The 13,721-nt window shown below is 37.1% G+C and overlaps 1 protein-coding gene across 1 annotated transcript in view; it reads right to left on the reverse strand.

Moving 5' to 3' along the window:
- Window positions 1–3,670: 3,670 nt before the first annotated feature.
- Window positions 3,671–13,721, reverse strand: part of IL31RA (interleukin 31 receptor A) — a 23,782-nt gene continuing 13,731 nt past the window's right edge. Inside the window, exons 10-15 of the mRNA XM_009081846.1 lie at window positions 12,183–12,284; window positions 10,680–10,826; window positions 8,171–8,311; window positions 6,722–6,815; window positions 5,105–5,183; window positions 3,671–4,270 (exon numbers count right to left, since the gene is read on the reverse strand). Coding sequence (XP_009080094.1) covers window positions 3,671–4,270; window positions 5,105–5,183; window positions 6,722–6,815; window positions 8,171–8,311; window positions 10,680–10,826; window positions 12,183–12,284 — 1,163 coding nt within the window. The remainder of the gene's footprint in view (window positions 4,271–5,104; window positions 5,184–6,721; window positions 6,816–8,170; window positions 8,312–10,679; window positions 10,827–12,182; window positions 12,285–13,721) is intronic.

Below are 13,721 nucleotides of genomic sequence, written 5' to 3' on the forward strand. Positions count from 1 at the left end.
GCTGCTGTGTGCTTATGTAGTCGGTCAGGGACCAATATATCAATCTCCATGCCAAGTGTGTAATTTCCTAAGAAAACATTCCAATTGTTTGTGGTCCCTCTGACTTTTGTTGTTCCTTTCAACCATGTGTATTTACAACTCCTAGGTTCTTCCTTCCCTTTAAGGGTGGGTCCCACACACACACACACTATGCTCAGATTAGGGCTATGTTGCATGCAGATATTTACCAAACTCAGATTTGTGATTCTGCTCTTCTAAATTCTCATTCACGACCACAAACTGAAGCATCTGTCTGAGAAGTCATAACTATCTCAAAAAAAGAGAGATCTATTTATAATAAATCAGTATTTCAGGAATAGGAGAAGACAACATATGATCTGTAATGAAATATATGTTGTGGCAAGACAAACACTAAATAGTACCAGCTAGGTCAGACTCTTTGCCAGTCCATCTACAGCAGGTATTGAGCAGCAATCACATCATCCATCTGTGCAGGAGCATGCACAGACCAAGTGACTGCTAACTCAAGGACACGAGCTTCCTTCTTGTCACTGCTTTAGCCATTCCTTTTTCCCTCTTTTTGGACAATTACAAAGGGCATGAGAAACAGAGATATCATAGGTTACGTAGTATGGAAAATTTGCCTATAAGAAGTTGCTCAAGTATATCAAAAAGCCTGTGGAATTCCTGTTCAAAGAATTCAGAGTTCTGGGGGAGCGAAAGGTAAACTCGGATAACAAAAGACTGAACTTTAAATTTAGTTACAGATCTGGTAAGTTAAAACATTGCCTATGAACACTTTGATTTAATAATTCGTAGGGCACAAGCCTTAAGGTCAAAAAGGGGTGACAGGTATGATACACAGAAGAATGACAACTGTAAAGATGCATCAATATGTCCTTGAAACTATGCCACAAGCTGATCTCTATTAACCTTGCAAAGACCCATACACCAGAGCGTCATTTTCTACATTATAAGGAAGGGTAGAAACATGCATTTTCCAGATCAGTGATGCTGAAGTGAAACAAAATCTAAAAAAAAAAATTCTCTAGGAATAATAGCACCAGGTGTTCTCTTAAAAATCACACCAAAAATGGGTGTTAAGTATTGTAATGTCCAACCTGCCACTGCCACTTGATATTACGAAAGTGGAGTAAATGCTCAAATACCCAGTCTGTTTGTGAATCCCTCTCAAAATAGCAACACATTTCTAAGTGAATATGAAAATCTAAAATCTCTAACTGGTGTGTTTAGTATAAACGAATAAAAAACTATCCCACGTGTTCTCAGGTTTTTATTTTTTAATGGTTCACAGCATTAGTTTGAAAGACAAATTGTGAAAGGTCAGAAAACAAGCCAAGTGCAAGAAGCTGGCATTCCAAAGCATGTGCTAAAGGCAGCCCAAATTCCTGGAATGTACTGAGATCACTTCTAGCACTTCTCTTTTCCAGAGAAAATAACGGCTAAGGAAATCAGGAAAATGAGGGAAAAGTGAAATATCAATAGAGATGGAAATAAAATGGGACAGAACACCAGGTTATATTTACCCTCCAGAACCTAGGAAATATTACAGGGAGACCCTACCCAAGCCACCCAGCAAGAACCTCCCCTTTCTAATGACCCCTTAAAGGCTGCATTATTTTTACTTTTCACCTGTCCCAACCATGCATCTCAGAGTATGCAGCTTTCATATGTCTGCTAAATAATTCCTAGACAGACACCATAACATCTCTGCATCTGTTTATCTTTGTATCATGTGTTATTAATAAAAACACTGAGATTTAAGGGGAAAAAATTGCTGTGACTGAGCCAGCAAGTTCTGGACCCTAGGAAAGAGCAGTGAGAGTAGCTGTGAATGAGAATTCTGGAAGCAAGTGAAGCAGCAGAAGCAGCACTGACCCAGCCAATGCTGTGTCCCATGCTAATTTCAGAGTATGACTTACTTAAGGAAGGCCACTACACAAAAAAGACACACATGCATTTTGGTATATAGCCCTGTGGTTTAGAAAGTGACCCAACAAACATAAGGGGTGGAAATCAGTGTTGCTGAACAAGGGTCATTTGCAAAAATTGTCTTCTCATCCCTTCTTGGAAACTAGACAAACATTGCTATAAGTAAAAGCAGCTTCCAAGCTATAGATGGAAAGCCTAACTGCAAGCTTTACCCGGTTTTCCCCGACATAATGCAAGTAATAGCCAATACATCCAGGGTAAGGCTCAGACTCCTCATTCATGCTGGACAATGTATTTTCCATTCTCCCACTCCTCTTTCTGGGCAGAAAGGAAAGGTTTTCTAGTCCTATTCACATTTGTCTCTCATTTTTCTATCCCCATAACTCCCATATCTTTTTTTACTCTGTAGTTATGTGCAAATTAGACTGATTACATCAAGCCTTTAAATACTGTGAAACAAGTTTAAAGTCTTAAAATTACCATATGCCACATATGTGTCAGACTGAGCACCCCCTTATGACATATTTTATTTAGGTTTGACTCTCCATATCTTTCAACCTGTCATTTAACAGGGTAAATATTTCAACAAAAATTTTGCAGTAAAAGCTTCTTTCCTGATTTTAAAAAAAAAATACTGTGATTGAGTGTTTCCTGCTTAATTGCAGGAAACTACAAGTAGTTTAATGATTTTAAAAAATCATAAAACAAATGACAAAAGTTATAGCCTTCATGTCAAAATACCTAATCCTAAATCAGTTGCCAGAGGATACCTGGGGCTATTTTGTAGGCTAAGTGGGTTTTTATATATCTCCCAGAAAAATAACTTCCTAACTCAGTGCTTATTCCAATACAAGATGCCACATTTAGCTGATTGTTTTCAGTTCAAAATAGCAAAAACCTCAACTGGGAAACACAATTTTTAACTGGCAGATACTAGAGGCAAAGGGACAAGAAAATAAGAAATTATCCTGCAGGAGGTAGTATTAAAAAGCAGCAAACAGACAAGAGACAAAAGTAGCAGAAAATGCAGAGGATAATTAAAAACACAAGAGAAAGGAACTAACACAGATAGCATAACCCTATCTTTTCCCAAATTCAGATTGCATAACAAATATGCTCTCATTAAAAAATAGAGAAAGTGTAAGCCAAACCATTGACTCAGGAGCCAGGATACAGAAAGAGAACCACTGAAATCTACCAGGTATTTGTGAAACAGGAGGAACACGACACATAAAACCAGATACAAAACAATCAAGGGAAATAAGAACAGGAAAGTACTTCTACTCATGTAACTGAAGAAAGGATTTGGCTCTGCTCAAGTCAGTCCATGTTTCCCCAGAAGAGAGCTTAGGATCTGGTTGCCTGAGGGGGAAATCAATTAGCTGCTTGCACTGATGGATAGTCCCACGACAAATATCAGTCTGTTTTAGAAGGCTAACACAATAGAACTAAGAAATAAGAAAAGCTATTTCTTTTTCCTCATTACAGGCACCTCTGGTAAAAACCCCAAAACAAAGAAAGCCACCCCACCCACCCTGAAAGTGAGCCCTGACCTATATAAACACAAAGAAAATAATTACTTCACAGCTATTTAAAGGAAGTGAGTGTTTTGATCCAATTAACTGAGACCAGCCAGGTTAGAACATACAAACACATAGGAGCAGCAGTGCCAAGAGATATCTCACAGGAGAATTTTACAATTGAAAGGCTTCTCACGCTATTGGCCCGTGGCCATCCCAAACATGTCCAATGTTATGTAGGATTGTCCTGCACCGTTTTGCTGAAGAGGAGGTAAGACACCTGACTGGCTTTTGCGTTCATCCATACTGGGCTCTGGCAAGCTCTCAGAAATAAGAAATTCCCTTGTTCTAACAGAATTTTTAAGGTATGGGTTGAATGCTGCTTTTTCATTGAAATCTTCCACCTTGAAATCTTCCTCAGCATCATTTTCTTCATTTTTAACTGAAGTCTGTTGGGATCCACACAAATTGTTTGCCAGCATTTCTGTGGGTTGGATTTCCTTCACTGGGGTCAGAGCTGAATCCATTTGACTTCTGGTAAAATCATCAGTAATTACATAAAGCATGGATGGCGAAAAACATTTAGCAGCTTCATTTTCTTCATTACACAGTATCTTTTTATCCCCACTAATCATGCCTTTTGCATTAGTACCAGTACGTTCAGAAACATGACCTTCGTAATTCGTTGGCAGTGATCCTTCCTGACTTTCCACAGGAAAACAATGTTCCAAAACACTTATGTCTTCAAAGTCTCGAGTTGTAGCCTCAGATGCCACTCTCTTCAATAGTGAACTATTCTGTTAATACAAAGAGATAAACTGAAGAGTTACATAGGGATAAACAATATATTGGTTTATTTTTTTAATAAATAAATTATAGGCATTTGAGCTTTGTTTGACTCAGTTTTAGAAGTGGAGTAATAAAGAGTTCATGTGCATTTCAGCTGAGATGGTGTTATATGTGATTGAGTACTAAAATGACAATGTTATTCTGTCCATTTGTTAGCACTTTCATGTTAGGTTTTCTGTGCTTAATGAAAACAGGAGTTTCAATGAAGGCTCAGAATCAGTCTTGGACTGTGTCCATATTTCCTAATCTAACCACCAATTCTGAGAAAAAAACTTCAAATCCCAATCTCCACACATTACACTTTCCATGTAAACCTGATCAACTCCATGTCATTCAAATGCAAGTCACATCAAAACTTTAATGAGAAATAAATATTCCACAATGAAAAAGACAGAAATGTTAGGACAATAATATACCAAATCTCACTACATGCTGCAATACATTTGTTGTGGAGAAGGGAGGAGATATCCCAATGTGGGAACCTGATTCAGTAGACTCAATAACCTGTGCAAATTCAATTGACTTTATTAAATAAATCACGTCCACCAATCACTTTGTAGCTTCAAAACACTATTTTTCATTATCATATAGGATTAACTGAACTTTAGGATGCTGCATCTTTTCTATTATTATGAAATACTATGAAGGGCATTTTATAGCACTTAAAAAGAAGAATGAAACTCCATAGGGCTTGGGGGTGTTATTCATAAAATGACTGCCAGAGAAGGACTTTTTTCTCTCCATCTGATCCATTCTTTAACACATAGAATGGCAATTATTACCGCAGATGTAGCCAGAAGCCACTCCACTGTAATGCTCTCTGCTGGGTTTGGTATATCAGGCCAGCAAACCTTTTTAAACCTATAAATGAGAAAGGAATTTTATCCAAATGATGAAAGAAATAGATTATTAAAAATAAAATTAACCAATCTCCAGGAATTCCAACTACTGCTAAAACACCAAACTTTCCAAAGGAATTCTTTTCCATGTTAACACAATCTTTTTCCATAAAGTCATTTTCCCATACATTGAATTTTAATACAGAAGATGTCAGCAAGTAAAAATCTTGGGTCACAGAGATATTGCAGAAAAAATTACTAATGCACAAAAGCATTTTCTTATTATGTATTGTATTATTGTATTACATTACTTTATTACATAGTATATGAAATAGTAGCTTGCCAAAATAAAGCTGTACACAAAATCTGTTGTGATCGTGTTTCAGGATGTTTCTTCAGTGAAAAACCACCTCAGGTAAACTCCTCTAGGAGTGACCTTAGCAGCACAGTACACTAGAGCTATACTGAGTTCCTCTGTTAACAGCAGATAAATGATGCTCACTCAGTCACTCATTGACAGGGGGTAGACATGCAAGGGAATGAAAACCACTCTTCACAATGCAATTTGATCTGCTTAAGAATATAAACACTCAACTGCATTTCAAAGTATTCTCTGGAATCAAAACATAGTTTATTTCTATTATAAAAATCCAGAATACATGACACAGATGAAGAAGTAAAGGAGCTGGAAATTATACTTATTGCTTCAGCTATAGTTATTGCCTGATGCTTCACTGACAACAATGTTGGTTCTAGCAGCTTAGAACACCCCAAAATAGTTAAGATATTAACCTTCTCACCAAGCTTTAGCCAAACAAACTCAGGCACTTTTCATGTGAAAGAAAAGCACATTTTATAAGCTAAAAAACCCTCACAGTCATCATGGGGATGCACTAACATCCCATGCTCTGAGAAAGCAATTGAAAATCTGCCAGGGGAGATCTGTGACAGCAGATAAAAGAATGATGAATCATGTCATGATATGGATCCATACTCATGGATCAAGCATCCAAATGCTTTCACACGATGGGAGTTCTAGTTTTTCCATTGCTTCTTCACACCCCAAGGGAAGCATCACAGACTAACAAAAGTCATACTATTGTAGCAAAGACAAGCAATAGATGTTATGTGAAATAGGTTCTAGGCCATACCAGCAGATGCATTAAAAGTGCCTAGAAACTTTATTTTTGGTATTATTAATTTTTCAGTAACTGACTTTAAGTATGTTCCCTTCACTTGACTGACCATGGAACTACAAACAGCACATATTATGTTCCATGAAATTATATAGGTGACATGTAAATCTGTTTTTCTTATTTAGTTAGTTCTAATTTGCTGAACCTTCTAAAATTAACACCTATTTTTGGACTATTGCACATTAACTTCAGTAAAAGTATAACCTGTATGCTTATTTATTTGTTACTCCAATTGCTTATTTCCTTAGTTTTACACTGGTTTCTGAACCCAACCAAAATATTTATAAGATATATAAAATTTTGCCTTTTACGAGTTAATTTTAACTGGTTGCATTCGGTTTCGGACAGCAGAAAATGTACTCACGTGTGCTTTTTCAAAATGCATGTCATCCAAAGGCCTAACAGAAGCAACATGCTTATTCCAACAAGTACAGCAATGATATAAACATCAAATTTATCTTTGGAGAAAAAAAAACAACAGTCAGCCTACAGATGTTTGTCATTTCGTCATGTGTTCCCTTAAGACAGCTAACTTTCAACATCCAAGTCACCTAATTACAACTATTCTAAAGAGCTCTGTCAAAACTAGCCAAAATTACTTAGAATACTGCATGATATGCATTGCATGATGTGCCAAAAGATGAGTAATTTGGATCCAACAAGCCACAGTTACTGAGCCAGAAAACCAGGTCACAATGAGGCTTTTCAGGATGTCCCAGGAACAGATGCATTGCATTTTAATGTTTCCTTTATTTAATAGAATCACACAGCAATTTAGATTAGAGGGGGACACCTCATTCTTACTCTACACACTCACCTACCACTGTAGGTCACCTCACTCAGCTTTAAAACTAGAGTCAGGCTGCTTAGGGTCATATCAAGCCAACCTTTGAGAGCAACCTATGATGAAGATTCTACCACCTCTCTGGGCAACTGTTGGTTCACAGTCATGTTAACTGCCATATAGTGCCACTTCTGCCTGTTACAGCAAATAATTAGTGAATTAAATGCAGCAGATAGATTTTAAATCACAAAAAGTACAGTTACTCTGACTGAAACAGAGTCTGAGCTAGCTTCTGACTACCAGAGCTCCAGGGTAGGTACAGACAGCAAGAGACCTGACCTGAGCATAACCTAACACACCTTGTATTTTACTAGTAAACTAGCAGATTAATTTACAGGCAAAAAAAATAAACTAGCTTTGAGCCCCATTACAAGTTTAAGGATAGCTCATCTACATTTTTATATTTCTGTTTGGCTACCAATATGACAATTTAGGAAGGTACTGAAAACATTCTTCAAGAAGTGGAAATGTCTGAACTTCTGGCCTGCTGCCATCATACCAACCTCCTTGGCATTTTCTGTCTAAGACTAAGGGTAAGAAACAGGAAAAGGTATTTACACGCACACACACTGGCACTCATTTGTCAGTTAAGCTTATACAGCAGAAGAGGTGCAACATAATCTAATATCTCAGATGGAAAGGTCTACTCTTTAATAAACTGTTAGGTATTCCACCCCCTAACAGACAGCATACAAACTGTTGTTCCCACAAACACCCATAGTACTCCACAGCTTTACTGACAACTAAATAAAGACTTTGGGGTTTGACTTCTAATCCCAAGATTTTAGTCTGTGAGATGGTCAGTGAAACTGTCAAATTCAGCTAGGGTTGGCAATTCTTCCTTGTTTACTTCAACACCACTTAAGAAAACCCCACAAAAGTTAATAATGCCTAAATAACAATGTCCTGTATTTCTTACTCCCAAACATGTTTTTAAAGTAGCAGTAACTAATCTGGAATATTCCTTACCCAGTTTCAAAGTCTTGAAGGTTTTTGGCTCCCCACTGGTTCCACCAGCTCTATTGCTTGCCATGATATAGACAAGGTATTGTGTATCAGCCTGTAAGGACTTCAGTCTGTATTGCAGAACATCAGAGTTCACTGTTTCATCTTTTTTAGGAGAGTTATGTCAATAAACACATAAAAATAGTGTTATATCAGGGAACTGTACACTCATTTAGCAGCTTTAATAGTAACAGATTGTAAAGTATTTTAAGGGCAATTCGGCATACAAAGCAATCTTATCAGAGAAAACTTAAATTACTAAACAATGCTTATCACTCCTTAAAAGTTTAAGGCAAAAACCCAAACCAGTATGTATTTACTTCTAAAAATAAATGCAAATATTTTTGCTAATATTAAAGACAGGTGAATTATGATCTCCTGTAGTTTATTTCATCACTGAAAAAAATGTTTTGAGAACTTTACTTCCTTAAAATAGTTGGCTCAGAAATTAAGAATTTAAAATGGTTCTGCAGCTTGTAAAATTTAACTATATTTCTAGTACAAGCAGCTAGACACTGATCATCCAAAAGAATGCAATCTATCAGCACTGGAATCTCACCCCAGTAAAGTCAAAGGAAAGCCAAAACCAAGAGGAACTTCTTTACGAGTTTCAAACTGCTTTTAGAATAGAACTCAATGTTTCAAATATCTTCTACAATACTGGAATTCGTATGATGTGCTTCACCTTTACATTTTTTTAAGCAGGGCATATATCCTGTCATCCTATGACTACTGTAAGTACCAAAAGCATATTTGTATTAAGAAATTACAGTCACTGAAACATTTTCTGGTGCATAAAGTCAAAGTTGATTTGTGTCACCATTCAGTTCAGTCAACAAACACTCAGAAAAAAGTTATGTTGCAGTATGTCCCAAGTTAAAATAAACAGAGTTTTTCTTAAATCGAGGAGGGGGCAGTGTAGTCCTAGACTTAAAAGGCCATCTGTGAACTCACCTTGGCACAAACTCCATGTTCTATTCTTGTCAAGATGATATGACATGACAGAAGTTTCAAGAAACATCACTTCAAGTATGGCTTTGCCATTTAAATTAAATTCCCTTGAGTTGGTATTTAGAACTAATTTTCTAAAGAAACCAGTCTGAAACCCCAAAATGGACACAGTCTGCTTTACATTAGAACTAATATGGAGAAACATATCTCTGTAACATGAGGCTGCATGTCTTGAGGGTGATCCTGCACAAAGCAGTCAGCATTAAACTACTCAGAAACTAACATGACAGAAAAAATTGCATTCGGAGGACTGAATCTGACAGAAAAAAAAAGCAGGGAAAAAAGATTTCTTAAACACTGAGTGATCCAACAGCATTTTTCATAAACTCTACAGGAAAAAAATATAGGTCACAAAAACACTTTTCATGAAAGATTCTGCTGATATTTAAGCTAAAGAAGTTCTCAATAGATAGGATTACACTTTCAGACTGTATGGATACAAATCCTGAGGTAGGAGATTAAGAATACAGTCGAAGTTATTCTACTAGCCCCCAGACCAGAAAAGCAATACCAAGCACAGAGAATCAAGCACATCTGAAGAAGCTGAACTAAAAACTAAGTCCAAAGAAACTATCTCTTGGCAGCTTATTTTAGCTTCTTGACTGTTAATTCCTAATTTGCTTTTAATATAAAATTGACTCTAAGAACATTTTTAACAGAAAATTTCCACCAAAATGTTGCAGGAGCTGAATGGTTCCAGAAGCTAAAAGCATGTCCTTCCAAGGGTGTGCATGGAAGTAATAAATTCACTGAACCCTCATGATCCATGCACGAGATCTGACTCTCCAAAATATTTCAGCTCCTCCTTGGCTCCTCTACTCCTGCCATGAATTTTTTCATTGACTCCAAAACTGTGTCATGATGGAAGGGAGACTGAAGATGGAGGGAGTCTAGGACATATCTCACAAATAATACTCTCTAATTTGGCATAATCATGCAAATTACTTCTTACTTTACTTTTTCTTTTTTTTACTGTTAATGGCAAACAATCTGCAAAAAGCCTCTTAAATGTGAGTTTCCATCGTGGTCTGTAAAGGGAAGACGAATGAAAGTGCTGCCATACACTGATTATGTTTATCACCTAGAGATCCATCAGATTTACATCTGAGAAGCAGAAAAGACAAAGTACTCCACAGTCATGGCTGTACTACCATGGGCAATACAATACTAGTAGCAAATTGAGAGCAAGCAGTGCTATGCAAAATGAGTTCAGAACAAAGCAATTGAGAAAAAAACCACATGTAGTATTAAAAGCAGGGACTATTCACTAGAATACCCCATAATTTCCAGTAAAACTAAACATTTCTTCAATCTTTATGTAAGCCACATTTCAGAACCAGTATTTCCAGACATATTTATATCATACAATAATGAAGCATGTTAATAACTATGACAGTAACCATCTACAGACAGCACATTGTCAGAACCCTGTTGAAAGAATTGCTGTTTAGTATATACTTACTTAATTGTTTTCCACCTTCAGGTTTATAAAATATTGTATAGTTAGTGATAAATCCATTTCTTTTATCCAGTGAAATCTCCTTCCACCTTATTATGACTTCATTTTTTCCCAGAACAGCTGTGTCAGCCACAGGTCCTTCTGATGGTCCTTCAGAAGTATTTTAAAATAGAAAAAGTAGTAAAATATTTGATGCACCACAATGTTATCCATCTCTGCTACTTCACACATACCAGTAATTTTAGGGGCAACAAATGGTCAAGAAAATACATCATCTTAGTGCTCTGATGTAGTCCTTAATTTTTCTCACCCTCTTTAATAGGGAATTTCTTCTGATAAAACTTCCCCTCATCTATTCTGGTGTTTGCACAGTTCTAAGTGTTACTGCATGTGAATACCCTGAGGTCATTAGAAGACTCTACCCTCACAACATCGGAGAGACCAAGAGGTGAAACTTCCTTATGCATTCATGGGGGAACTCAGGTGCAAGGTCACTGAGTATGCAGGACATCTCTGGCTGAGCTGAGATTCAACTGGCATCTCCAGCACCCCCAGTCTGCCCCATTCCATTAGACAAAGCCTTTCTGCTCACACAATACACATGCATTGCTCATAACTTCAGAGTTCTCTGTGAGTCAGTTTTAAAACAAATAACTTCCTTCCCATTCTCTGACAACCCTGAGTGCTGCCACAGTTACCTATAAACAGGAAAGCACTATGAACACAGTCCTAATTGTGCTAGTGTTACCCAAACATACAATACTCCATTACCTCCTCCTAGGAGTTAATGCTGTTCAGTAGCTCATTGTGCACACTTGCATAGACCTATCCATGCACACACACAAATCAACATCTTCACATGAAATTCCAAAATTACCAGTAATCTACATTCTTAGAGCTGTACAAATCCCTGAATTAACATTTAACTTCCACAAAAAAAGAAACACTCCTCCCCTTCCCCCCTCAAATACACTCATTCATGCACAGTTGGTACCCACTTACAAACCTCATGGCTTCTTAGGATTTTTGATGTGCAGGTCTGCAAACATTTTGCTACATTATAAGATTTAACAAAGAGCAAGCTTTTCAAACCATGCATTTTATTCTGTGAGTAGAATATCCTCATATATTAGGACTGGCAAATACAGTCAAGCATTAAAATCAAGTCTAATTATATGTCTAAATGAGTTGTAACACTGAAGAGATAGCTAGTTCAAAAAACCCCTAACTCTTCCCAAGTGCTTTTTTTACAGTATGTAAACTTTACAAAACATTAGTGGATTCAAGCAGCAATGTACCTGTATCACGAGATGCATAATTTATACTGAACAATCTTGTCCCTGAACAGAACAGAAATCAGGAAGCCTGGAACATGGTTTTTTTTCCCCCCACCATCTCCATACCCCTTTCAAATAATGACAGTACCACATTGCTCAAAAGTAATACATCCTGAGAAAGACAGACTACATCATACCTTTCACAACATGATTAGTTTGAAATACATACTTTTTTCTTGAATATAAGTGTGTGTGGAATATGGAGCTGCTACTTTATTTCCATGAAGAGGATACACGGAGATGTTATAGCATATAAATGGTTTAAAGTTTTCTGTAAAGCAAAGACAGGAATATTTACATAAAATACTTCCTGTGAGATTAATACAATGAAAACAGACTGAATCACAAGGCAGTTCCAAATATGCTGTTACAGACTATTCAACTCTTCAGCAGGCACAATATGTACTTATTGCCTTGAATGCTTGTTGCTGCCCTTAACACAATGACTTCTTTTTACCTAGTATTTGCAAAAGCACATGGTTTCTGACTCATTTTTTACTAGAATACTTTGTATGGCTAATGACACTTCAGTTTTACACAACTTCTCTATGAACCCACCTGTACATCTTGAAACAGTTTATGGTTTTGGAGGAAGTTTCTATTTTCAAATTAAAAGGACAAAATGACACTTAGAGTGATTTTACAGGTACAGTGGAGCCTCAGCTCTTAACTCTTAGGATACAAGGGAACAGCATGAAGTTGTGTCAGGGGAGGTGTAAGTAAGATATTAGGAAAAGGTTCTTTCCTCAGAGGGTGGTTGGGCGCTGGGACAGCTCCCCAGGGCAGTGATCAAAGCACCAACCCTGACAGAGTTCAAGAAGAGTTTGGATAATGTTCTCAGGTACATGGTGCTATTCTTGCAGTTGCCTTGTTCAGGGCCAGGACTTGGACTTCAGTGATCCTTGGGGTCCCATTCCAACTTAGAATATTCTATAACTCTATAAATTCTGCATGGATGTTACAGTTATGCCAACTGCAGATCCACTACTAACTAGCCTGACTCAAGAGCACAGTGTGAGATCTCTGTAGCAGAATTTTGTTTCAAGACATAGTTCAAGCTTCTGGAAATCAAGTTTTGAACTCTGAACAGTCCAGCAGCCAAGTAATCAACAGGGTTCACCCCCTACTTACAACAACTTTCACAACTCTGAGAGCAAAAATCTGTGTTTTCATATCCCATGGAATGAAACCAGTGTAGAGGGTTTCCTAGACAATTCCTCCTCAAGCTCTGAAGCTTGCTCAGCCAGAATAATGGCTATTGACAGATCCCTGTGTTCCAACAGCTTTCTGCTGCTCTTTCAGTCCCTTACACATATTGTAACCAGAAGAGTTATGATGACCTGTGTGTCATCCTTAAATTAATTCCACAAAAGAATGCCAGAATCAGGCCCGAAAACCAGTAAGCCTGAATTTGCCTTGAGATTTCTAATGTGACTTGTGCTTAGGGTAAACAAAGATGTCCTAGTAATGCTGAGGAGGAAAGTATTTAGGGCTTTGTTTTGTTAGTTTTAGTTTGTTTGGTTTGCTTTGTCTTTTAGTTTTTTTTGTGTTGTTTTTCTTGGGGTTTTTTTAATTTGGAAAAAAAAATATATATATACACACACATAAACCAGCTGTAAGCACCATTTATTCCTTACAGCAAACTGCTAAAACAGCGCAATTTTCAGTATAACCTTCACAATTCACCCATCTTAGTTCAATGCGTAAT

The sequence above is a fragment of the Acanthisitta chloris genome, unplaced genomic scaffold (assembly GCF_000695815.1).
Source record: "Acanthisitta chloris isolate BGI_N310 unplaced genomic scaffold, ASM69581v1 scaffold389, whole genome shotgun sequence".
In the NCBI taxonomy this organism is placed as follows: Eukaryota; Metazoa; Chordata; class Aves; order Passeriformes; family Acanthisittidae; genus Acanthisitta; species Acanthisitta chloris.